At 39.8% G+C, this 27,252-nt stretch overlaps 2 protein-coding genes across 4 annotated transcripts in view; both read left to right on the forward strand.

Moving 5' to 3' along the window:
- The window catches only part of phkb (phosphorylase kinase, beta), a 98,215-nt gene extending 84,757 nt beyond the window's left edge, over positions 1-13,458 (forward strand). For 2 of the 3 annotated variants that reach the window (XM_069535397.1, XM_069535525.1), the window contains 11 exons: positions 139-197; positions 471-633; positions 1,898-1,979; positions 2,197-2,254; positions 5,375-5,465; positions 6,639-6,844; positions 7,696-7,830; positions 8,191-8,320; positions 9,407-9,514; positions 9,829-9,969; positions 10,967-13,458. In XM_069535397.1, coding sequence (XP_069391498.1) covers positions 139-197; positions 471-633; positions 1,898-1,979; positions 2,197-2,254; positions 5,375-5,465; positions 6,639-6,844; positions 7,696-7,830; positions 8,191-8,320; positions 9,407-9,514; positions 9,829-9,969; positions 10,967-11,104 — 1,311 coding nt within the window. In that variant the 3' untranslated portion in view covers positions 11,105-13,458. Of the gene's footprint in view, positions 1-138; positions 198-470; positions 634-1,897; positions 1,980-2,196; positions 2,255-2,639; positions 2,731-5,374; positions 5,466-6,638; positions 6,845-7,695; positions 7,831-8,190; positions 8,321-9,406; positions 9,515-9,828; positions 9,970-10,966 lie in introns of all 3 variants that reach the window. The other variant, XM_069535463.1, reaches the window with a different exon arrangement.
- Positions 13,459-19,201: 5,743 nt separating this feature from the next.
- The window catches only part of adamts18 (ADAM metallopeptidase with thrombospondin type 1 motif, 18), a 97,278-nt gene continuing 89,227 nt past the window's right edge, over positions 19,202-27,252 (forward strand). Inside the window, exons 1-2 of the mRNA XM_069535781.1 lie at positions 19,202-19,341; positions 22,029-22,135. Coding sequence (XP_069391882.1) covers positions 22,076-22,135 — 60 coding nt within the window. The 5' untranslated portion in view covers positions 19,202-19,341; positions 22,029-22,075. The remainder of the gene's footprint in view (positions 19,342-22,028; positions 22,136-27,252) is intronic.

Consider the following 27,252-nt stretch of genomic DNA (forward strand, 5'->3'; position numbering starts at 1 on the left):
TGGTCATCAGGACTAGGAAAGTGCTATAAAAATACGGACTTTAACATTATATAATTCAGCCTGTCAGTAAGGCTGTAGTCTATAATTACATTGCAAACTATGAAATGTTTCTGATCATTTCTCTCATCAACCTTTCAGACCCTGATATCTGGAGCGGTGGTGGAGCAGTTGGACTTCCTGCGTGTTAATGAGGCAGAGTAAGAGCTTCCTTCAGTTTTCATGCATGATTGGTCCGAGGTCAGAGCTTTTGCCCTGATCCAAGTTGTTAAACTGATGTGTAGCTGACACAATGATCTGAGCTGAAATATTTTTTTTCAGGATCAATAGAGTAGCTAAGCATAAAATAACAAACTATCAAAGGAATGATGCTCACACCATTATCATTTTTTTCCATTACTTCTAAATGGGAAATATTGCAAATGGGAAAAACAAGCTGTTAAGCAGTTAACTGCGCGTGTGTGTATGTATAGGATCTCGGAGTTTAAGAGCTTTGAGGAGCTGGAGCTGCCTAAACACTCCAAGGTGAAGCGTCAGATGAGTACCCCCAACGCCTCAGAACTGGAGCAGCAGCCAGAGATCAGTGTGGAGGAGTGGCTGGACAAGCCCACCCATGAGATCATCAAGAAGTTCCACGTGAGTTGGTTGTCTTCAGGGGAAAGGGTCCACACACACACACACACACACACACACACACACACACACACACACACACACACACACACACACACACACACACACACACACACACACACACACACACACACACGTTGAGATTAATTATAAAAAAAAATTACCTATTACAAGATGTGATTAAATCAGGGGAGCAAAATAAATTATGTGGATACATACATCTCTGCGAACATAATTGCCTTTTACTTCAGAACTGTAGTATTCCTTAGTATTATGCTAGTATATAAAAGTGCTGGTAATGGTAAAATGTACAGTTGGAGTTGACATTGCATTGTTGTTATAAGTGGAGAAAAAAATAGTCAAACATGCAGAAGAACCAAAAAACGGTCAGTCCAGTCAGATTTGACATCTTTTTAATGTTGTGAACAATTCAAACAAATTAAACATTCAAGACTTTCACATTGATCAAAAAATACTCTCTCCAGCTTCCTTTTCATGGTAAACAGCTCACAGATCCTCCTGTGAAACCTTTCATTATTTGTGTGAAAGATGACCTCTATTCACTCACTGTTCCCTCCTGTTGACTCACTGTCACACAGCTGTCTTTTCATGACTCACCTAGCCACCTGTCCCCTGTCGCTCCAATTATATCTTCTTATTAATACCTTTAAACATTTTCCTCATACTGTCTCCACACCATACTCTGAACAAGAAGTTGTTCATCATCATATTTGAAACGTGTTCATGAGCATTTTAAAGCCATCGAAACTTAAATGTAATTGGAATGTTTTGGCTCTGTGAGAAATTCAGGATAGAAGTCAGCATAGAAAATCTAAAATGTCACATCTACAGTACATGTGACTTTGTTAAGTTTTGGTTTTTAGTGATTTTATTCTATTTTTTAATGAAATAATGTTCCCATCTGCATCAGCTTTGCATTTGCACTACCTTTTTGTTTTTTACTTATTTAAGCGTGTTAGCAGCCATAAAGAGACCATCTAACATTACAATGCCTCAAATCTTTTCATATTTAAGACACATTAATGCTGTTATCAAATTGAAATGAGTTAACACAATAAAAACCAACATATACATATTTTATTATAAATGTAGCATTGCAAACAAAACATTTGATCTAACAAGTCCAGTGTGGCTTTTTAGTTTGTACTATATTTGAGTTGGTTTATGTCTTCAATATTTTTTATTTATAGCTGTGTTGTATGTATGACTAAGCCAAGCTTTTCATTTGTAATTATGTTTGTCTCAGGACTCCAACTGTTTGGCCAGTCAGGCTCAGCTCGCAGGGATCCTTCTGAGGAGAGAAGGACCAGACTTTCTAACTCAAGATGGTCAGTATACATATCAATAACAAGAGGTCAAGTTTTCTCATTAAATGAAAAACGAAATGTGATTAAGTCCAAAATATCATCAGTTAGAAGTTTTGCCTATATTACCGTTAACATTAACATTAGCTCTCCCAGTATAGTAGCTCGGTATTACAGAGAATGGTGGGATGCATATGTCTTAATGATGTTCTTTAATGCCTCACACAATGTGTGCTTGCAGAGAACCTGATGGATGAACTGGAGAGAATCTACAGAAGAGCTGGCAGCAGAAAGCTTTGGTCTGATATTCTCTCTTTCACACACACACTTCCAATGCTTCGTTAATTTATGTGACATCAAAATGATTCCAGATCAGACTGTGTTCATGATCTTTTCTGACCAGACAGGATTTAAAAAGTAAAATTAAGCATCCAGATCTATCAACATAAATTCCAAAGATGTAAGTCATTATAAGTCATCGCTCTATAGATATAGAATTTGTAGTTTATTTTAGAATGTTACATGAGATATTGGAATTATGCTTCATATTTTGTTTGTTGGGTCCCTTTAACCAAATGTATTATGTCCATTTCCTGTTTTTTCGACACTTGTCATCCATTTAAAAAAATGGTCTCTCTTTCCCACATGTTAAAATAACTTGTATTTAATGTGGCTGAACTGTAGGCTGGCAGTGCGCCACGCTGCTGCCAATATCAAGAAGTTTGCCGGCTCTATAGCTCCTCACATCACCACAATTCTGGTGAATGGGAAACAGGTAATGTTCAGGCAGAAATGACGGAAGCATGTTTTCTCCCCGTGAGCTGGCTCAGTACAGCTAGCCATACCCTGAGAGCTGTGTGAGGTTCAGCCAATCCTACTTTGAAATTCCTCATAACCAGGGTGTCGACAGAAAAACAGGTGGAGACTAATTTGATTTGACAATTTCAAAGTTTGGATTTTTGACTCAAATATTTCAAAAAGTCACTACCTCTCCTCCTGTTGGCTCATAATTTAGTGTGCAGGTCTAGTAATAAAAAATATTTAAGTAAAAAAAAATTGTGTAAAATACTTTCTCTTTTTTCTAACTCATAAGAAGTATCACTAGTAAAAATGAGTTGATACTTGGTGTAGGCCAGTGAATACCACAGACTCAGCCAAAAGTGAAGCCAAATCATTTCAACCACCTCCTGGTGGCTGGCTGCTGTATAGGTCATGATCCCTGCCTCATCCATGTTCGTGGACGGGACAGTGAACAAACGAAAATACATGTCAAATACATTTCAATAAACAAAAAGGATGGTTGCTGTCATTCGAGGTAGTTCTAATCACACTGATGTTTGTTCATTTGTTCAAGGTTAAGGTTTAAATTACTTATTTGATGATATAAAAAAACAGGGTGAAATGTCACGATTGGCAGCTGAGACTGACTCGGGATCGTTTGAGCCCTTGTATTGGTTGTAAGGATATTTTGGCTTTATTTTTGTACAGGGAGGAAGTGGAGATGTCTGGTCCATCTTTAAATGTATAAATTATAATTACTATTATTTGTTGACACAGTCTACAGTTAAGGCTGACTGTACTCGACACATTTTTAAATACAACCAGTGCTAGTCTCTTAAGTTGACATTTAACTGTAATGGTGACATTTAACTTGCCAGACACCCTGTTATAAGTGGTGTAATGCAGTAGTTGACTAGTATCTTAGCATCCAGCTAAAATATTGAGCAGCTAAAGCTACTTCTGAGTTGAACATCGTAGACTGGCTTCCTCTCACACAGTTATGAGTTTGACCAAACCAGCAAGGCCAAGCTAGAAAGCCCCTGGACTCAGATGTGTACAGGAACTTGTTGTTGTTGTTGTTGTCTGCTTCCTGTTTCAATTAACCATCCCAGAGGCTGGACACTCGTGCTCTAAGGCTGGCTGTATAATCCAAGCTACACAAATTCATCACAACAGAAAGTATACATAAAATATAAGAGGTAGTGCAACTGTATGGAAGTACATTGAAAACAGTGGGCACCAAGGACCTTGTAAAATTGAATTTAACCCCCTTTTCCAAAACAACAGAACAACATGGACAACTTGAACATTAAAAATCTAAAGCCCCTCTTCAGAGCAGGGTTTGGTTTGTAATGACCTGAGGGGCTTCTATTGTAGATGCAAATGAAGATGTTTCGCGCCCACTGTTCCAGTTGAGGAGAACAAATCTATTTGATTTTTTTACCACAAAGCTGCCAAATTTTCATTTGTGGTATACTGCTGGGCTGACTCACAAGGAATTATTTCACTTTAATAGTTGTTCCAACATCTCTTGTGAGCTTTTGTCCCACTCTTTAGTCAGTGTTTTCTGTGTCCATGCTCTGATTTGAATTTGTCTGGTTGACTGACATAAAATCTTTTATTGTTTGATGTTTTACTAATTAATAGGATTTTTTTTTTTTACAGAAATTTGATTATCCCATAGAGGGAGAAAAAAGCCTGGAGGCTGATTTCCCACTAGCTGGGAAATGGCATCAATACTCAGTTCAATTTACTTTCTCATTTACCTAACATGGTCGGGAAGTGAAGCTTGAAATAGGTTCCTGCACAAAGCACCGGTGGATTGACACCACACCATGCCTTCTAAACATCACAGCTTTGTTGCCTTTTTATTCATTGTGCTCAAGATGTGCCGTCGCATTTCTGCAGGTTTAAGCACTGAATAACTGCACACATATATTGACTGACACATACACACACACACACAAATCTGAGTTGTCCTCAGCATATAATAAGAAGAGGTTGTTTTTCTGATGATTATATTCCCCATCAGTGAATTTCATGTCATTTGTCCACTGCTTCTGTGAGGATGGCTTCGACTCCATATCTGTGTGTGTCTTAGCAACCCTAGCTGTGGGCTCCTATGTGAAGATAACCACACATAATGTATATTGCTTTTTCCTCATAGGATTCCTGCAGGCAAGAGGAGACATTGTGAAGGCTTGAATGGCTTCCAAAAATTAGTGAACATTAAAATATTTCATGAGAAGCCAGAACTTGTATTTGGGCTTCAGACAATTAAATTCAATCAATGAATTCATACTTTGTAAATTGTATTTTCGAAAATATGTGATTGAGAGAAAGAATCAGTTCAGTTTTATCATTTAAAAATTATTTTTAATCATTTTAATAAACATCATAGATATTTTGTATCCCTTCCTCAAATATTTGAGGAAGGCAAGTGCTCTAGAATTAAAGTCTATTTTATTACAGTGCTGTTACTGTGACACACACAGTAAATGTACACTGTATCATACATACCAGTAAAGTTGAGGAAGGCTCCTCTGCCTTATTTTACAAATGAACAACAGATGTTTAAGTCGTAGCTTTTAGTTCATCTGTCATGACGTGAAAAATGTTCTTGTGTCTTGTGTCTCTAGGTCTGTTGTCCGCCTCGCTGCTAGTCTCTTAACTAAGCTGGTGGACAGCCTTGCCCCCAGTATAACTAGTGTTTTAGTGCATGGCAAGCAGGTAAGTGGACACACAGACAGCAAGGCCTGAGTAGTTCACGGTCCCTTTTTAAATGATTTATTTATTAATTACAATGATTTTAATGTTCACTGATTATAAAAAGGAAATTCAGAAAGATGTGATTGTTAGCTCCTCATGATGTGAACCTATGGGAATTACTTAGCTAGCTGCATGTTCATGTTCATCATCACGGCTCGCCTCTCGTGTGTGTGTGTGTGTTTGTGTAACTAAGCTCTACAGTAGTAGCGAGGCTGCCAGCATGGCCACCATAGAATCATAATATGCACTGTGTCCATGTGTCTAGACACACTCTACAAGAAGATTGATTTATTGTGATGCAGGACTTTGTCTGATGCCACTCCCTCATGGGCGCATCGTTTCCTGTCAAGTGTTATTCAGAGATTAGACTCCTCAAGAGTGTCGCTTATCTCACCCAATTTTTACCCTTCTGAACAGTTTTTCAGAAGCTACACCTTGAGCTACTCCGCCATGTCATTATGCCGGAGTAGCTCAAGGTGTGAATCTGCATATAGATTGCCTACCGGAGGGAACACTCCTTTCAACATGATTGGAAATGCTGATTTTAAATTTGTTCCCCTGCTTACAATAACAGCTCAGTGGGAAGAAATGAGAGGCACCGCCCCACTGAAGTCAATCCTGACTTCAGTTTTGATTAAATCTCCCTTCAATATTGAAATCCTCCAATTCAAAGCTGGTCATTTCCAAACTTTATTTTGTAGATGCAGGCTTCCTTCTTTTTTCCTCTGCCAGAATCAGTTTGGATGTAAAGATGAATGAAAACACCTAAGTCCTCAAAGTGCAGGATTTCATCAGCTGAAGACAAGGATAAAAGGGTGTCCTCTCATCAGTGATATTGCTGAGGTGCAATTTTCATGAAATACCCTTCAGAAGGAGCAAAATACAAAAGAGTAATCTTGGGATCTGTAATTTTTTTCTCCTGCTCACTTTTATGTGACTGCGGGAGATGAGGCCAATTTTAGTGTGATGGAACAAAGATACTTGTGGGAATTGCACCTCAGAGGTAGAATTGTGTGCACATGCCATTATACATTTGTACACATTTTACACTGCTGCTCACAGTTTCCTAACTGCGTGTGGTTATGCTCTTTTTCCCCCGTGTGTGCATGTGTGCGCGAATATCTGCGAAACCAGGTGACTCTCGGCCTATTCGGCCATGAAGAAGAGGTGATCTCCAACCCGCTGTCGCCTGGGGTGATCCAGGGCATCATCTACAGCAAGTGCTCCCCTCACGGTGGCGAGCTGGAGGCTGTTCTTCAGCAGGAGCTGGTCATCCATATCGGATGGATTATCTCCAACAACCCAGAGCTGTTCAGCGGCATGCTCAAGATCAGAGTCGGGTAAGGAGAAAGTCAGGTTCCGCCTCACACCTCAAGCACATTTACTGATGCGAGGTAGACTCATAGAGGATGTGCTCTTTGCTGCTACTCTCCGTCCCTGGAGCTCAGACCACTCAACGAAACATGAAGCAGTCAATACTTCTAGCTGTCAAACATATTGTGTCCATACCAATGAGACCTTGCATCTCATGTTGGTTGTCACTAAATGAAGCACAGTGCAGCTGTGCACACTGAGATTCTTCAGAGTTCCAGTCAGGCAAGAAGACCAAAGCTACAGTGTAACAAGTGTTGTGAGTTTGAGAGCAGTGTAGCATTTAAACTATGAATTATTCATTTCTAAACAAGAAAAAATTTATTCCGATCCAGGCTACTCTGCTGTTTACAGCTTTTATCAAATGTAGTCTATAGCCATATATTGTATTTGAGCAACAGACTCTAACTCTCATTTAGAGACGGGAATTTGGGGTTCAGTTTTTTGCCCAAGACACCCACGGAATGGGGGAGACGGGGATCAAACCGCCACCCTCTGGTTAGTGGACATCCTCTGTACACAGCCGACCCCAACATCAATGGGCACATTTAGGGATTTTGAACACATTTATCAAGTGGTGACTGTGGCTAAGGAGAGTGGGTCGTCCACTAAACAGACGAGTGGTGGGTCGATCCCTGGCTCCTTCAGTTTACATTTTGAAGATACAGAACCCCAAATTACTGTGTCTGATATGTTGAAAACAACTTGTTCTGTTAAATACTCACGCTACCACTTAAAGGAAGCCACCATGATGTCTCAGGGAAATAAGGTTAGAGCGAGTGGGTGAATATGAAGCATGTAATCATGTGTGTATCTCCAGCTGGATCGTCCAGGCCATGAAACATGAGCTAAAGATCCGGGCAGGAGACATGCCCCCCCAGGAAATCTACCAACTCTCCCCCAGCGACATCAAGCAGCTCCTGCTGGACGTCCTGCAGCCGCAGTACACCGGCAGGTGCTCTTCAAACACACCTTCACTCAACAGAGAATATTTATTATCGATGCTCTCTCATCCTTTTCATGTCACAAACCTACTTTGAAAGACTCCACATCTTTATCTTAATGCTTTACTGGTATAATCTGTTTTGTTTCAATTATTTTATCTCCTGTGCTGTCTTGTCTACATCCGTATCTTATTATCTGCTAATGCCACAACCCAATTTCCCCATGGGAATTATTAAAGTCTTATCTTATCTCATCTGGTCTAATACACATCGACTCGATAAACAATTTCCTTCAGCACACTGGCTATCAACATTATAATTCCTCTGTTTCTAAGAACCGGTTCAACAGTTTCCCCGCGTGTCGCCCGCAGGTCATGGCTGAACAGGCGTCAGATCGATGGCTCTCTGAACAGGACCCCTCTGGGCTTTTATGACCGTGTGTGGCAGATCCTGGAGAGGACCCCCAACGGTATTCAGGTGGCTGGGACTCACCTCCCGCAGGTACCCGCCGGTGACACTGATCAATGTGTGCTGCTGTACAAACAGCTAGAAGTTATAGAAACCAGTATAAACATTAACCTCACAGACTCAGATCTCTATGTCTTTATGTATTTTGTGTTGCTTGTTTCTGCAAGTTCTAGTGACAGTATCTTCCCCAAAATTGTGCACATGCACAATACATTTTGCCTGTGCTGATATCCATTGATTTTTCTGACAAATCCAAAAGTTGTTTATAAGTGCCTCCATTAAAATGAAAATCAATTTTTTTAGTGTTAATGAAACAATGTTTTATGTTTAATAATTTTTTGGGACTTCATTGATCATGTTCTATCTGTTTTCATTTCACATGTTGCAGTAGGAACATCTCAGGTGTCAAGACTAAAATTGAATATGGCTGAATTCACATGTTTTGCTCTGTAGGTTTAATTGGTGATATTGATTATCATAAGAGTGTAGAGGTAAACTGATACCTGTGTTCTAAAATCCATTTGGGTAAGAAAGGATGTGAGAAACCTTTAAGGACAATATCTGTATTTGGTTTTATTTCCCAAAAGACTACCGTCACTGAGCAGTTTATTTAGAGTGCAATGCCAAGGGCATGGTCACACATACGCAAAGTGAATATCTCTGGTCAAAGTTTACCAAAGTTCTCATCCTGCTGATTGGAAGTAACCAAGAGGCAAAGGTTAGTGTCTGCCACATTCACGTATGTGTGATCGTGCCCTAATACTGGTTAGAGCTTCTATTGCTCTCTAAACATATTTATGTTTTTCAAACACTCTGACAAATCCTTGCTTCACCTGTTTGAGGATGCAGTTTGGTCTCTTCACCACGACCAACAGCTCAAACACAAAGAATATACACACAAACTGTAACTGCTGTCGTGTTGCCTCACAGCAAGTTATCAGTCTATTGGTTAGTATGATTTTTCTGAGCTGGATCGACTTTGATCTCAGTAAAACTTGTGATACATTTATACTGTCCACTAACTGACAGAGACTCCACAGTGATCATCAATCACAGCAGCTGACGTGACTCTTCACTCTCATATGAGCCACATTCTTTTTTATTACTCTGTCTCTGCAGCAACCCACACTGTCTGACATGACCATGTACGAGATGAACTTCTCCCTGCTGGTGGAGGACACCCTGAAGAAGATTGTCCTGCCCGAGTACAGACAGATCATAGTGGAGGTAAACAGACCAAACACAAGTGCATTGAATAGATTCTAAATAAACAAGGATAACTTTAATTGAATTAGATGTGTATGGATTTTTAACCAACACAACACTGACTTTGCTCACTTCATTCTGTAGAGGCACCGCAGCGCCGAGCAGCGTCATTAACTGACTTCATTTCTAGCAGATTTCCACTGGCCGTAAAGTTAATTTAAAGATTCCTTGTGAACACAAAGTCTGGTGTAGACCTTAAGAAAAAGTATACACTTGACTCAATTGCTGTTTTTTAAATTCCTCACTGTTTTGTCCTTTCTCCGCTGGCTGAGTAGCTGCTGATGGTGGTGTCCATCTTGCTGGAAAGAAACCCGGAGCTGGAGTTCAGCGACCCGGTGGATCTGGACTATCTGGTGAAAGAAGCCTTCGGTGATTTCCAGAGGGATCACAGCAGCTTTGAAGGGAAAGAGAAACAGGTAGAGTATTTCCTCTTGGTTGATTTTAATATTTTCTCCTTTGACCATAACATCTGTACCGCAAAATGATCTCATCACCTTTTTCAATTCAATATGCTACCAAACTGAACTGAGCTTCTGTTCCAGCCTCACACTGATAATTCAGCTAAGGAGTTAGTTTAATTAAATGGTGTTTAAAAGGCCAGGACAGACATTTTCCAAGTCACTAGAGCCTTATTAGATTTGTGATATTTAATCCTTCTCTGATGTTTTCATGTCACTCCACTGGCAACAGACATGGCTGAAGGTATTAAGTTTGTCCAGCAGTGAATTAAAAACCTCAGGAACGACTTGAGGGAATTAATTTGCATTTCTTCTCATGCCTCACAAAACATGTTTTGGCCATAACTCAATAATTCTAACACTAATTGCAAAACATTCACACAAATTGGACGAAAGGTAAACTTCAGTGTGACTTCATGATCACACTTTTTTTGCCATTAGTCATAACTCAGGAAGAGAAGGGGAAATAATGACTGCATTTCATTACACATGCTCAGATACTAGAGTAGTGTTTGTGTGGTATCCTCTGTGCTGCCAGGTTGCAGGCGTGTGTGAAGCCTGTTTTATAATTTGTGCCTTCTTTGCCGCAACATCCATATTTGACAGAGTATGTCAAAACATAAGGAATTTGACAGTTTTTTGTTTCACTCTGTGAACTCACACAAATATACAGTAGACATAGCAGAGCAAGAACAATAGAGTTAAACATAGTAGAGACAAATCAGTTTTTATATATCCCTAAAGTCCTGACCATATACAGTGAATGAGTCTGGCAGACAAAGATTCAAGCTGCAACTTGACTGGTTGATGCAAGAGGCAGTCAGTTTACTTTCTCATAGCAACAAATTCCCAAACAGTGTTTGATTTTGATCTATGTATTCATAATTAGCACATTTTACAATTCTTGCAGGAAAGTGATCTCTCTCCATCTTTGCCTCTGTTGTCTTTGTCCCAGGATGGTATGGAGGCTTTCTACAACACACCTCCTGTGGGAAAGAGAGGCACCTCCAGCTATCTCACCAAGGCTGTTATGATCCAGTTACTGCAAGGGGATGTCAAGCCCTGCAAGGATGACCCCTGTTCTGTTAGTTAGATTTACAATGTGATGACCCCCCTATGCAGTGTAGTCTTCAAATGGTCCAGTAAGGACGACTGAGTATCCATCACACATATTCAGAAGAAAACCTCTCTCCTACCCACTCCTCCTAAGCTACACACCCGTAGATTGTGGTTGGTTTTATTATATATTATATGCTACAACTAGAGGTCATGCACGAACAGTTTTTTTGTCAGTTATAGTGTCACTGGAGTCTTATTTGTATTATCTCTATACATATATGTTTTGTCAGAGTTCTGCATTCCGTCTGCATTGCATATCAAATTAAGATTTATATTGATTAAATGCAACCTCTTAACCTTTATTGAGGGGGCACAGATTGGTAACTTTTGCCCCAAGGGTTTCAGCACTTTGCCCCAACGGTTAATATACTGCACATCCACCATCCACCGGTTATGTAGGAACTTTACTTAAGCTGCTTTCAGACATGCACCGAAATCCTGCTCTGCACATTTTCCTGAGATGTTCCTGCCAGTCCCCCAGTAAACTGTTTGGAAAGTGTCAGAGTGAGTCCATGTCAGAATACAACAGGAAATTCACAAGCAAGTAGGTGGGCGTGTTGGTGACATTTCTAATAATTGGCGTGAAACTGAAAATAACAGAATGCAAATATTTCATGATTCAAAAGAGGATCCAAACACACAGAAGAGGCTGATGAAAATGTTAATTTGGAAAGAGAACGATATTCGATACGCTCTACACAGACGCCGCTGAATTTTCCTGTTGTTGTCAAAGAATCTGATTTAAACAAACTCCTGCTGTGTTCCTCATGTTTGAAAAGCAAAAAGTCCGGAGCCAATTTCGTAGTTCATGTCTGAAGATGGCTGTATGGAGTTCAGTCTCCCAACTGGGATAACTATTTGAGTAATTAAAGTTTTAATACAAGTTGGTGGATAGCTTTTTCAGAGATCCAGTTAGCTAACTACTGTTAGCTTACTCTTTCTCCAATGCTAAATATATTATAAAAGAATATATCAAAATAAAATTGAAGAGAAAAAAATTACATTCTATCCAAATGTAAGAAGGGATGTTAGGCTGAATTGACTTACGCTGTAACAGAACATTTATATGACTGGTATCGATCCTCTCTTTTAATTTTTTGTTAGAAAGTGAAGCAGCATGTTTCTCAGAATGTGGAGCTGTCTCTCTAAATTTTTGCTGTTGCTTAAAAAATCAGTTTAAAATGTTTTGCTCTGGCTTTCAGGTGTAACGCCATCATGAACTGTGCTACATGAACCAGGCTCAGATGTAGCCATTCAAACTGTACATTTGGCCTCACCAGCAAAAACATAGCAATTTAATATGCAATATGCTATTCAGTCAGTATCAGGTCAACCTGTTTCATGAGAGATGTGGTTGTTAAATTGGCTCCAGGGGCCTTAAACTTGTGAGACTTCTATGAAACAGAAAGTGGTTAATTTTGTCATTACTTCATGTATCATGATTCCTTAAAAACACACATATGGATCCTGATCAAATGCAGCTTAAGATTCAGTGTGTAAGATTTTGGTGAAAGAGATCTAGTGGCAGAAATTGAATAAATAATAATCCTAGTGATGTTTTCACGTGTGTTTCATCTCAATTGTACAAATTGTTGTTTTCTTTACCCTACAATGAGCAGCTACTGAAACTGAACTGAAAGCTACCTCGGGTTTTCCTTCATGTTTGGAAGGGGAGGGTGGGGTGAGGGATATTCAGCTGCAACATGCAACTTTACCACTAGATGTCACTAAATTCTACACACTGAATCTCTAACCTTGTAAACCTCAGTCACAGTATCTGCAGGTCTTTGGCATTTGATAGTTTCAGAACCACAGCAGAGAATATCAAATTTATTTTTTAGTGAGTTATACAATATATATTAATTGTGAAAATACATACATGTCAGCATTAGGTGTGTTGTACTGTGTTGAGTTTCTCTTCGAAAAACTCTGTGTGCTCTTACCTCCGTGCATGCACAGTCTGCTGCATGACAATAGGGATCGCTTTAGCCAGCGTGATGGTTTCTCTGAATGTTATAAGCTACAAAATAGAGTTTCTGAGAGGCCCATTTCTGCACAATAGGGCTCTGCATGACAATGACAACTGCTCATCTGAAGTGGCGGGACAGAAAATGCTGTTTTGTTGAATGTGGGCAACTGAAAATAATGCTGTCAACCTTATGTAGAAATGATGAAAGGTTCTCTATTTGAAAGCGTGCCTTTCTGAATATCATCACTGTGATGAACCTGCCTAACCGTGTTACTGTGTGTGTGTGTGTGCTGTTTACCCTTTTCATTCAAAAGAAGTAGTTTTGAAAATACCAGAATAAAATCATCGTGGAAACGTTACACTTGTGACACTTTACTATCAGCTGTAGAACCTACATTTGTGATTGGTAAATAAGTGTAGCTTGCAACCAGAACATCCCCTTTTATCCTACAGTTATGTGATTAACAAATGTGGACGTGTAATTACTCCACATAAAGCAAAAAAGCTCTTGTTCCTTGGCAAAGACTGCAGCGTAAATGGAGCGTGACAGCCACAACCCTGAGGGGCGTGTTTGGCATTTGTATCAGATCCTTCCAGTTACACCCACTTATGTTGTCTGAACCCCGTATCAATCTGCATCTTACCCCCTAAAGTGTGTGCTGCCTGCAACTCTGACTGACTGTCAGAGAGAGGGAGCCAGTGGAGAAGATAAACAAGCTTTGCCTCATAGATACTTTCTAATCTAATGGTGAAAGGAGATCTTGCCTTAATTTTTTTAAATAAATCTCTTCTTCACTAAGACAAATCCACAAGAATATCTGTCTCTGAATAATAAGTAAGGGGTTTTGAATAGGTTTTAAGTTTTATTCGTATTTCTTTTGTTGAATTTTGTATCTTCTTGAGTTTTTTAAAGTAAAGACATTTTCTGTCTAACAATAAGGATCTCTTAACGGGGAATTCTACCAATTTTGAGGCTAAAGGTAAATCTGGCTTGTATGGCAGTACTATGAGAGCCATGTGACCCACTCACTAGATCAGACATCATTGCCTTTTTAAACTACATGCTACTCCAGATGCAACTATTTTGCACATTAGGAGGGAATGGAAGTTTGGGAAACAAGGACCCGTTGACACGCACTTTACCAAACATGAGTCAGTCTCATCTGCCTGTTTTTACAGCATCAGATAACTAATTACAACCAAAATCTTTGGAAAATTAATACTTGAACATAGATCACTTTAATAAGAGCTAAATTACTTATACCTGAAGATTGCTTTATACTTTTACATCTTGCATCCATTATTGAGGATGACCTGTACTATATATGCAGTCAGTGGTCAGTGGGGATTAAATAACCACCACAGAGAACTTGGAGAACTCTTAAGAAGGAGAAAATGTGTAAGAATTAATACTTGGGAATTATAATTTTTCCAGTACTATTTCAAGTAAAACCCTATACAAAGCCACGATCATGTTATTAACCCTGACATCACATTTGTCCAGTGAAGATGCCCATCCTGACATTTTACGAGTTTATGCTTTATCGGTCCACTAGGACGCAGTAGAGATCAAGAAATGGAATTTATATGCGCTCAGGTTTCTGAGACGTTTCATTTTCACATAATAAATAGTGAAGATCATGAACAAACAAGGTAGATTAAAATCCATGATCTATTTAACCAGACAACCCAGAATTTATATTCATTACAGTACTTATAACATACTTAACTAACTCCTTACAATTTCCTGTGGCTGTTTTAATACAAATTATCAATTTAGAAATGTGATTTGGATAAATTGATAAAAAGATGACAATAGTGTGCACAGACCAATGAATCATCATGGAAATAATGAACAATAACAACAGTTTCTCTGGGCTGCTCATGATCATCACACATTACCTGCAGAAAAACAGGTCATCTTCCACCTTGGCCTCACACTGCTCTGTGATTTTCTGACCGGAGGACTCAGGAGGTGAGAGACCAGAATGGCTCTTGTTGGCCAGAGACCCTGCTGTTTGTCTGATTGGTGAGGAACAAGGAGGGACATTAGCAACCGATAGTAAGCAGCACAAAGATCACAGACCAGTGTCCGTACGGTATCTCATAGCGTGAATGTGGGAATGAAATAATAGTAACAACACTGATTAGAGCTGAAATAAAACTAGATTGGATACACGTGTATGTGGGAGGATGGAGAGAGAATAGACTGATGATTACTCCTTGAGACTGAAGCACATTCTGTCTGCTAAAGAAGAGGTAACACTGAGTAATAATAGTGATATTTAAATCAACTGCAAGTGTGTGAAAGCACATCTCATCTTTTCACTCTGGATTTCTCTCTTTATTCTGCCCCTAAGGACAATTAATTTGGGTGCACACAAGATAAAGAATTATCTCGTCTGCATCCATTATCATCTTGTGTACAGAGGACACAAAAAGTGTCCTTTAGTGGCTCCTTAGAGATAAATGTTAGGAAGCATAACCACAGATGACACACTTATAAAGTACGCTGATTGTTGAACACGATATGGATTCCTCCCATGGAAGCAGGCACGGCTGCCACAGGGGGAAAAGGTCTGTATCTCTAACACATATAATACAGCAGGACATCGTCCCTTGGTGTTATCTGTGTTTGAGATGTCAGTGACTGCCAGACTGTAGATAAAACTCCATAATAATGTGTTTAGTCTGCCAGTGGCCAACCACAGGGGAATTTATACGGCCCATCCACAAGTGGTCGTCATCCATACATCATGTAAACATCAGTCAAAAGAAAAAAAATTGCTGGACTGTGATAGCTGACCTTTCTGAAAAATCCTTTCTGGTTTAACAGTTTGCTGGATGGCCAGGAAATACTATGAATTTACCACTCAAGGTACCCAGAGGATGAATCCTCCTTGATTTTAAGACTCAGCAACAGTTCTCTCATTCTCCTGAATGTTAACAAGCTAGACTAGATGGTAAATATAAGACCCTCTCAGAGTAACATTATATAAGTTTTACTGAGCAATACTGCCCTCTGCAGGTACATGTGGCAGTTCATTCTGTTGGGCTCTGTGTCTCAGCAGTTAAAGTCTGGTGCACACTAGAGGATTTTCAACTCTTGCGAAAAAATAATATGGAGGAAATCATGGCTGAGAAGGCTTATGCATTTTGCAGCGTGACCAGGAGGTGAGTAGGAAATGTATTGTTGTTTTATGCAACATCCGGTTGGTGGTGCTTCCCAGTCAGCTCGCTCTCATTGGCTAATGCTGGTTTCTGTCAGAGCCGATTATTGTAAATATAAAACATGTTTGATGTCGAGAACGGGGAGGCTCCGACTCACTCAGTAGCATTAAGATTATTCTGTAAACTTCACTTGAGGATTATTTGTGCAGATAATCGGCACCCAGTCAGGAACGTCCCTGAAATTGTTGGAATGGGTTCAAAATGCACTCGATTATCCTCTAGTGTGCATCAGCCTGAACTGAAAAAACAAAGGAGCTCTGACTGTGTAGGCCCATTCACTGAACTGAAACTAAAATGATCGGTTGATATTTCCCATGATACCTGGCTTCCTGAACAAGAAGGGCAAATACTTATAGTATTTATATAGTATAGTTCTTCATGTTTTGGTCCCCCTGATGTTGTACTGTGAACAGGAAAAGTGACAGATGAAAAGATGGTGCATAATTGCTCAACTCTGCGATCCTGGCTAATTGCTGGGTTGAGTGGGTTATAAAGTTACAGAGATAATTGGACATAAACCTGACCCCGATTCTAACAGCAGGGTCCCAAGCTATTCAGCCATCCACCAGGCAGTTGTGATGAAGCGTGCTGGCCTCTTTAGTGAGCTCATCATCATCCTGCTGTCCCGAGAATAACAGAGAGTTAGTATGGCCTTGACCTTTGACCTCCTTCATTTTGTTGCAGTATGTTTAAATGACTCCTAATTGATTGATAACACAATCACAGTCACCACAGCAGCTAAATGACATTGTATTACTGTGTGCAATTTAGAGAGCAGATTGTCCTCTGAGCGACGGACGGACAGCAGTGTATTGTGGGTCCCCTGAAACAGTCGACACGCTGGTGCTGCTGTGACCCAATAATTTAGTGTCAGTCATCATGAGAGCCAAGGTGACACAGATCTATCAACATCTCCGGCATCAAGCCCAGACGCACACACACAAACAAACACAAAGCCAAAGAGCTTGATAAGCCACATTTCCTTTTTTAAATCATGGCTGAACTAATGAACAACAAAAAGACAATATAAGTGGTTCACTTTGTGCAGCTTCATGTTAGATATCAGTTTATTAAATGAACTGAAAACGTGGAGCGCAGAGCTGATTGTTTGTACTTAGCCCTGTAATTTGAATCATTACTCAGACATTCAGAGAACAGCTGTTATGGCAACATGATGGGATAAATAGTGAGCTGTGTATTGTGATGGAAACCTGTGCTTTTGTAATTATGTCAGCTCATGCTAAACACCAGTAGAGTAAAGGGTGGTGTTCGCTGTAAATTATGGGGGAAGTGAAGTGTGTTTGATATGTATTTCCTCTTATTTTAACCTGCACATTCACTCTTTAGTCTTTATAACCTGATCCCAACCTTCACTCTACCTTTTTGTCCTCGCATAGAGGGAGATGCACAATAAAGTGCTATATGTGCAGAAGTTGACTAAGTTTGAGTGTACGCATGTTGTTGTTGTGTGTGTAAGATGACTAAATGTGAGGAGAACTGTGGAAGCAGCACATTCAGTATAAACGCTCACAACAACAAGCTGTGTATTTTCTATAAATCTATGGTTTAATTAATAGAAGTCCCACTTTCAAACTCCACACTCATTTTATAAAGAGGCTGACCAAAAATAGGCTAAAACAACAACTCAGCCTAATACAGCTTGTTCTCTCCCATAAACAAGCACAGAAAGCTTCCATTGCTTCTCCTCACAGGCCTGACTGTCACTGTACACTCACTAGATATTTACTGCATGTATATGTGATACCACTTTATCAGGGTCTTGATGATAATGAAGGTTATTACAGCGATGACACACTCACTTTGTACAGCTTAATACTGAACAAACAAGAGGAAGTCTGACAGCAAACACTATGTGAAAGATGATTACACACAGTCAGTGGTAAGATGTGTACATTTACTTCATCATTGTGCTTAAATATATTTTCATGAATCTGTTCTTCATGTACTTCTTCTGTACTTTTCCCTTTTACTCCACTACATTTATCAGCAAATATCTATACCTTCTACTCCACTTCAATTTTAACAATGCATCTTGTTTAATAAATAAATAACCCAAGAATTGGTCGTCTGATCCAATTAGAGCTGGTGGGTAGCATTAGACTCCGCCTCCTTCAACGAGAGACTGTAATATTCTTGCATTAAACAGAATATACAGAAGACGCAGTTAATGGTGTAGTATAGTGTTGTACTGGGGTGTAGGCTAAACTCTGCAAGTTTACTTACCTTGAGAATATTCAAACGCAAATACTTACTTTTACTCAAGTATGAAAGTCAATGCAGTGCTTTTAGTTTTACTTGAGTATGTTTTTGTCTATTAATACACAAGTTTAAACTTAAGTTCAAGGTTAGAGTACTTCCTCCACCTCTGCACACAGTATGTTCTCATTGTGCTCATATTGAGGACACATGTACAGGAGTGTAAAGTGAAGACAGGATGACGTGAAGCTATAAGACTTTAGAAAAGCTGAGGTTAACGGGAGGGAGCTGTTGATGTTGAACGCAGAGCAACAACAGAGATCTGGTGTGAGGAGCTGTGGGGTGAGGGTTGAAGTGGGATGTTTGGTTATTTTACTTAATCTATTCGTTTGTTTTGTTTATTGTGGCTGTGAGCACTGTGGTTAATCACTTTGCCTTTGTTTCTTATTGGCATATGTTATACATGAAAGTGAGTTTAAATGGCCGGTCAATGTTCTAAATACTTTTCCACAGCAGGACAGCTCAGGTGTTCCTGACACTGTTTCCTGTCATTAAACTCATTATTCACACCTGTGCTTTTCTTCCTGTCACTTTTCAAAATGTCTGCTGTCCCGTCACCTTTGTGTCTTTTTTTATGTTCCCTGTTTTCATTTCATTCCATCGCATTTTGTATTTTTCATTTGTTTGTATGCAGGAGGAGTCTCTAACTGCTTTGCCCTACAGTTGCCACCCGGACTTATTATTTTGAATCCAGCTGAAATGAATCAGAGATGACAGTCGGCTCCATTAGCCTGGTAAGCTACGAAGAATGTAACTGTGGTTATTAGAGCAGTGCTGAAACAAAGCTGAACAGACATGAGCTAACACAGACATATATAAAGTTATTATGTGCAAGCAGGTGACAACCACACTCCAGTCAACACGTGCTTATGGTAGCATAACTGAGGCTGTACTGAGAATTAATTTTTGACTGAATTTTTGACTCACTCAGTAGTGGTATTTATTTCATGGCAGGTCACACAGTCATTGTTTGGCTCAATCTGGAGGCTATGCTAGGCCAAAATGATGACAGATACATGACAGCATCTGATAGTGATGTACAGGTCAGTCTGTGCTGTTGTGTGTATATATAGGGTTAAAATCGTGGGATAGTTTAGAGTGCTAGAAGAAATACTTAAGATTTAACAAACCTTCTCCTGTAAAGGGGAGTATTTGAGATTAACGACAGTGTGAACACATCCTCCCATTCACACACTCCCCGTCTGTGTCTGGAAGGGGGCAGCTGTAGGTATGAGATTGATATGGACATACTAGAGCTGGACAATTCCCAGACAAGCATTACCTTTCCTGTGGAAATCTGATCCTCTTCTCTGTCCACGGTTGAACCTAAGTGAGGGTTAATGCTTTCTGCACATTGACAGAAGACAGGAGGAGGTGGAAGGAATATGGAGAGACCGATAGAGGAGGACAGTGAAGAAGAGATGTAGAATAAGGAAGAGGAGATGGCAGACAGTGTGGGGGGACTTTTGAAAGAGTAGGAGGAGGAAATTTGAATATAAAAAAAGAGAAAGGAGGATGTGGAGGACATCGATGTCCGACCTCCTCCGGTGTGTGCGCTGCTCAGGAGCAGCAGTAGGTCCAGAGTGAGGATGATGGAAAATCTGCTCAGAGACCAGAGGGGGCACCACAGCACCTGAGCCTGTCTGACAGAAACCTCTCACAGCAGGAGGTAGACGAAGACAAAAATTTAGGTGAGGACAAGAGTGAATTCAAACCAGACTGGCGAGAAACCTGGCCTGGCCCACTCCAGGGAGTCAGGGAGGGTATGGTTAATAGCAGGGAACACCAATAAAATATACAATAGAGATAAGAAAAACAAGACCTGAGATGTGGAGGAGGAATATGTCTACAGCCACCGTCTTCACTGCTGAATTATGAAGAGTACTGTCCTGATATGTGCAGCTTTTCAAGCATAACTTCACTGAACGTTTCTTTTCTGAATGGACACAAAGTCCAGTTACATGTACGTTTCAAGTCTTCTGATAGATCTGTGTCTCAGGAGGAGTTCAGGGTTCAGCATTTTAAGGCCTAAGACTAACCTAAACTCACAGTTTAGGTTATATCAGCCTATCAGTCACCGGTGTCTCTGTTTAAACCTGCTACAGTACAATATTTCCTTTTATACTTCAGATATTGAGATTTTGCTGAATTTATAAAAGATTAATCCTGACAGCAAATCAGATCAAACTTCTTTTTTAGGCTCTACTTAATTGCGGTTTGATAGTTTCTTAGACTTCTCTTTTTACATACATATGCAGACACACTGGGTCTGACCAATAGTTTCAGTGTTAAGACCAGTTATAGGTAAAGTTGTGGCTGATTGGACACTGTATGAAATGGATACTACAAGGTGTTAGTTGCAGCTGTTTGACTTGCTGTGGCAAACATCTGAAAAGGGATGTGCACCTTTTCCATAGGTGAAATAGCTGAGCTTCACCCCTGTGGTCATACACAGTGTTAAAATAAATAAATACAGTGTGCTTTTAAAGGAGAAAATAGAAGCAAACGTAGCATCGGGTCAAAAGCCAAACCTTGTATATTGTGAAAGCCAGAGCATGTCTTTAAATCAGTGCTATATCTTTTGTCTTTTTAATCAGACGAAGGGAGAAATCAAAAATGAACACGTTTCCACCAGTACAGATACATTTTATAAATTCTTTCTAAAGAAAGAATTTCGATAACTTCATATGAGGAAATCCTCAATGTTCAAGTTTACTGATATTAGCAATTAATGATAGAGATCTGTAGATGAAAAGAGTTTGAACACAGCTATTGTTGCAGTGCAGTGCCCTGCAGGCAGAGTCCAGCTCAGTTTGCACACAGTGGGAGTGGTGCTGAAAAAATAGGACCCTGTTCCCCCCCTACCCTGACTGTGCAGTAAGTCTACCCTATAAATCAGTCTCGCCCTGGGGCTGGACATATGGTCTGCAGAGCTATCTCTCTTCCACAATGCCCACCAGGAGGGTGACAAGCTGCTTCAAACAGCGTCACATCTGCTAGTGTCATGTCGGTGCTTGACCAACACCGTCAGCTGATTATAACTCTTTTACCTTCGCTTCCCCTTTTCCTTCACATCACCTTTATCTCTGCCTGTCAGTTCATCCATTTGTCTGGGTCTGACAGTCCGTCCCTCTGCCTCCATCTGCACAGTGTATATATATATATTACTGTTTAAAATGAGATATGGCAACATTTTACTGATCTCTGTGGGAAGCAGTGGCAAAAGTAACAGCAGGAAACAGGATAGGAAGCACAAAGATAGAATACAAAAAAGGTGTGATAATATACACGCATGCACAAACATTAATTGATCACATGAACACAGGTTCTGATGCTCAGGCCTTTGAATTCTTTATTTCTGTGACTTTTCATCCTGAGTTTGAAATTTTAAAATGCTTTCTCCTGTTTCTCTCATTAAAAGTTACTCTGGATGAGACCACTCTTCAAAAGCCTGAGATCTATGATTTCATGATCACTCATGTGTTGTGTGTCTGCACTGCACATGGAGACCAACAGAACATCCAAAAGGTCAGTACTACATCACATAAATATACCCCCCTTATACTTATTACTGCTTTTCATCCCAGCAGTACCAAATCAGACCACATGATGGCCCTAGACAACAATAAATCCAACAGTCAGACAGATTGCACTTACTAGTTTAAAGTATTACATGCTCATATTGTAGAATAAACAAATAGGTGCAAGACACAGAGTTGTCTACAAAAATTGTATATTAAAATATAGATCATGTATGAAATTATGCTGCTGCAGATTTCTGATGATGAAAGTCATCTTGCTCAGCCTGTTCTCCTCCTACTTGACTAAACTCAACAACTCCACACAAAATTAACAACTCCCGAGAGAGACTACTCACAAATCATATCATCAAAGTGCTGGCGAGGTTTCAAAATGTGAGAAGAGTAATAGCTATAAAACCTGTGGTTCGTGCAGAGTAGGTGGTGCAGCACTAGCACAAAATGCAAAAGGTGGTGTGGAACATAGATGGGAAGGTCACTGTGAAATATGACAGCTCCAGAAACGAAGAAATGGCTTCTTGTTTGTTTTCTTACCGTAAGATGGGAACACACATAAGCACAACAAATTACTTTGTTGAACTGAGTAAAGATTTTGAAAATGGTGAGGCTATTAAAATGTGATTTTCATTCTCAATTCAATACTATCAAGAATAAAACATGGACCCCTGAAAAACCTGCAAACAAATTTAGAAAAGAAGAGTCATGGTGCACAGGATTAATGTGCTCCTGTATTCCAATGTTTTCTGCATACCTGACACAATACAGGGCTATAACCAACCAGTCCTTGGTGAACTGAAGAAGTTTTTCCTGCAGTATAAATCAACTGCGGACAACAGATACTGTCAGAATCTAAACTCTAAAATGCAGGCTGCTTTAACCACAGGATACCTACTTTAACCACACTAAACATGAATTCTCTGAATGCAGATTGACAGGGGAGTATTTGATTAAATACATTTTTTATTTTTACATTATGTTTTTACTGAAATAATTGAATTTGCTCATATTGGTGAAGTCACTGAAGTGCCAGAAGAGTGAAAAACATAAACACACGTGCTTCTGAGGTCTTGGTACTGCAACACCAACAACTTGCATTGCATGTCTTCATCTGAATAAACCTCCCACCTGTGCAACTCAAATTTCAAGCTCAGGAAATGCTTGGAGGGCTATGCACTTTTAGAATATGTTTAATTAGTCATACAGCTGTGTGTGTGTGTGTGTGTGTGTGTGTGTGTGTGTGTGTGTACATATATATATATATATATATATATATATATATATATATATATGTGTGTGTGTGTGTGTTTGTACAGCTATCTTTGTGAGGACTGCTTTTAGCCTTTAACTTACGGAGTGAGGACATTTTTGTCAAAGTGAGGACATTTTGGCCGGTCCTCACTTGGTTTTACGGTTAGAATTAGGTTTAGGTTGGGTTATTGGTCAAGGTTAGGCATTTAGTTTGGATGGTTAGGGTAAGGGGCTGGGGAATGCATTATGCCAATGAGTGTCCTCACTAAGATAGCTGTACAAACGGGTGTGTGTGTGTTTTGGCAATGTGTGGCCATTTGGCCATATTGCTGATGCCCAAATGGATTATAGGTTATAAAACTAAAATAATCTCTGTCCACACCTGCACGCCTTAAAAAAAGCATATCACATGACCACTCACATACAGTGGTTATGTGCATGCTGGTATAAACAGGAAGCATTTGGTTGTTAGTTGCAGAAAGAGATAAGCTACAAACAAAAAGCAATATTAGTAATAATAATAACTTTACTTGTATAGATTATAATATTGTATAAAAAGTTCTTCACAAAATACATGGCAAAAATGAATTAATAGAAATAAAAGGTATACGGTTCAATTCAATTTTAAGCATATTAAAAAAGAGCTTAAAATTTATAGAGAAAACCAATTGTTGAAACACAAAAAGTAAAAGCAGGCATTTCTTGTAAAATGTACAATTTAACTGCACAACAAGAATAAGAATGACTTGTTCTGGTCTGTAAATGTTTGTCAGAACATAAGTAGGATGAGTACACCATGAGTGGTGTGCTTTCGCCCATATTTGAGGGCAAGAGTTGGATTTTCTGTTTCAAACCATGGACAATGTTGTTTGTGTAGATTTATCTATTTGATTTGGACCTCACGAGCTCACGAGATAAACATTGTAGAGATGGTTAATATCATTTGTCAGATTCACCATATATGATTAACAATCTCTACATTGCAAAACTACACTGCTACAATGCTGTGTCTTTTAGACCAACTAGTGAGATGCTGCCATGTCTGGGGATATACAGCTTTAGCGTCAGTCTTTTAGCTCTGTTACATTAGCTTTCCACCTGCATTTATTATTTCAGCCAGAAAAGTAATCATCACCTGCTGAACGTGTCAAGGCCTCCTTGTTTAAAAAATATGGAACATTTCCTGTGGTAAATTTTGGCTATCACTGTGACCTACACTGGAGCAGGTCAAGTTTTTGATAAGAGATGACTAGAATAGCAGAAGCATCAATCCACAGGAACAAGGAGTTTAATCCAAAGTGGGAAATAATTTAATATAATTCAGTTTGCTACGTAGCACAGGCCCCTGGTGTGGCAGTGCACACATTAGCCATATCCAGACATGACCTCCGGAGGAACTCCACATAATTTGGTCTGGACTTTCTCCTTAGTTTTCCTTCACACTTGAACAGCGCAGCAGGAGATTCTCCACTCAGACACATTCACAAAAGCCACAAATCCTCAGGAGGAAGGGAGGGGTTGCAGCAGAAAGAAGCAGGATATAACATATTGATTACGCTGCGGAGATCATGTGTTTTTGTTTACAGTACGTCGGCACTGGTGTCGGCTCTTATCACTGAAAGCTCTCTTGACATCTGTGTCTGTGTCTTTTGCATGTGTGGCTCTGCTTTTTTTATGCAGAGATATTTGTTTTCATTTAGTTTTTTTCATTTTGCATCACAGCCTAGCCCCCTCATCGAAGTGAATCCTGCAGAGGGTCTCCTACTGTGTCGGCTCCTCTAAGTTTCTGAGGACTTAAAACTAGTGGGCTAGGCATAACCTGCTTTCAGTCATGCACTGAACTCTGCAGATCCTCTAGTATATCTTCTCCTGAGGAGGTGCATGTGAATGCAAATGTGAGAGCCTCCACAGTTTCTGAAAACTATCTCAGTAAACATGATCATGTTATCTCTGCAGCAGAAACTTCCTGCCTCTGTCTGCTGCACCCGGCTGCTCCATGCACCTCTCACAGATGATTTGTTGCTGTTGTAAATGCGTCTGTACAGAAAACATTGCGCTGCGTTGTGTATCTGTGAAAAGCAAACTGCGGGTAAACTCTGTATCCAATTCTCCAGACTTTCCCTGCTGGTCATGTCTGAAAACTGCTATAGACAGTCAGCAGATACTCTGGAAGCTCTCTGTCAGACATTTGCACTCACACACACTTTCTCTGAAAAGTTCAATGCATGTTGGAAAGCAGCTATAGGGACGTGAACCTTAGTGAGGGATCATATCATGGTGTGTCTTCAGGACTTATTTCCTCTCCAAAGTTACCATGTGTTTTTAAATAGAAAAGTTAAAGTGAATCTTTGTGTGTGGGTGAATCAATGATTAGATTATTAGATAGATGGATGGATGGATATATAGATAGATCTACCTGGTCTTACTCAATACTAAAAATATTACATATTCAGCTCTCATTTTGTTAACGAAGAACTTATATAACATGTCGCGATATTCTCTGCCAGCAGACTCGTTGAGCTGTATGTGTGGAGCTGACAAATGACGTGAACAGTGAAGCTGAACTGATGTTTTTTCTGTTTGGATGTAGGACAAATAATAAAGCCCTGTCTCCCCCTGCAGTCAATACAGGGAGGATGAGAAAATGAGCCACATTTGCATCTGCTGCTTCCTGAACATTTTAACTGCTTCAATTCCCTCTTCCCCTGCACCCTGAGACTTGTCTGCTGCTAATTGGTTCTTTAGTTTGTATCAGAAGCCTAGCTGCTATATGTGTGCTCCAATAACAGCTTCATTATACACTGGTGCGTTTCAGTGCACTTTTGTTGCCTTACAAAGCACTGTTTGCCAACAAGGGTGGCCTTGAGGCAGCAGGAATTCTATGAATAACTGATTAAATGACCATGTTTGCACTTGGGGTTTGCAGAAGCCCGTGCTCTGCCAATGCTGTGCAGCTTTTGAATAAAACAAAAGTAGGAAAAATTACTATATTGCCAAATAAAATTCTACTTCTTGCCATCCAGTTCTGCTTATTAGAAATGATTTAATCTAATGGGACGTTCCTTTTTAAAAGCTTGTTTAGCGTGTAAAGAAATAGGAGCATCATCCTATCGTTCTCTCAGAGGAACTGTGGACGAATGTTGTGTTGCGGGTTCTGAGCCAATATATTCAGGTACTACAGATGAACATAGAAAGAGCTGCAAAAGTGCTGAATGTAATCAGACCAGGAGGGTGGTGTTAATGTGTCTCTATGTACAGGCACGTAAATGCCTTGATAAAATCATTAACACCAGTGTTTTTGGGAAGTAATGGTAGCTGTGATTGTTATAAGAGACATGCCTATTGTAGGCTGAGCCAGCATAACTGCCTTCACACTCCAATGCCAAGAAAAAATGCTAATACAACTTGCCAGCTTTTAAAAAAACAACTTTCACAGCTGCAGAGCGTATCGATTTAGCTGATCTCCGCTGGTTTATCTTCTCACCTCTCTGCAGCAAGGTAGAAACATTGTGCAGGATGTGTCACTACGCAGGGATGTGACTGCTGGATGTGGTTACTGGTGCAACTTAACTCACCACACCTCTGACCACATGCAAGCGACATCTATCAGTGCTGGACACATGTGTCATAAATCTCTCTGAGACTGTAAATACTGACCTAATGGTTTATGTTGTGATGATTTGGAGACTAATTTGGATAGTGTGACTCCAATTTTCTTGGACTACATGATCTGCACTCTTAGCCACAATGTCAACATTCACACACAATCCAGAACTCTTCCTGGGGGCTGGAAAAATTACAGGCACATATTGTCACACACGATCGGTGGGCAACATGAGGAGAGCAACCTGCTGAGAG

Source organism: Paralichthys olivaceus, chromosome 1, assembly GCF_024713975.1.
Source record: "Paralichthys olivaceus isolate ysfri-2021 chromosome 1, ASM2471397v2, whole genome shotgun sequence".
In the NCBI taxonomy this organism is placed as follows: domain Eukaryota; kingdom Metazoa; phylum Chordata; class Actinopteri; order Pleuronectiformes; family Paralichthyidae; genus Paralichthys; species Paralichthys olivaceus.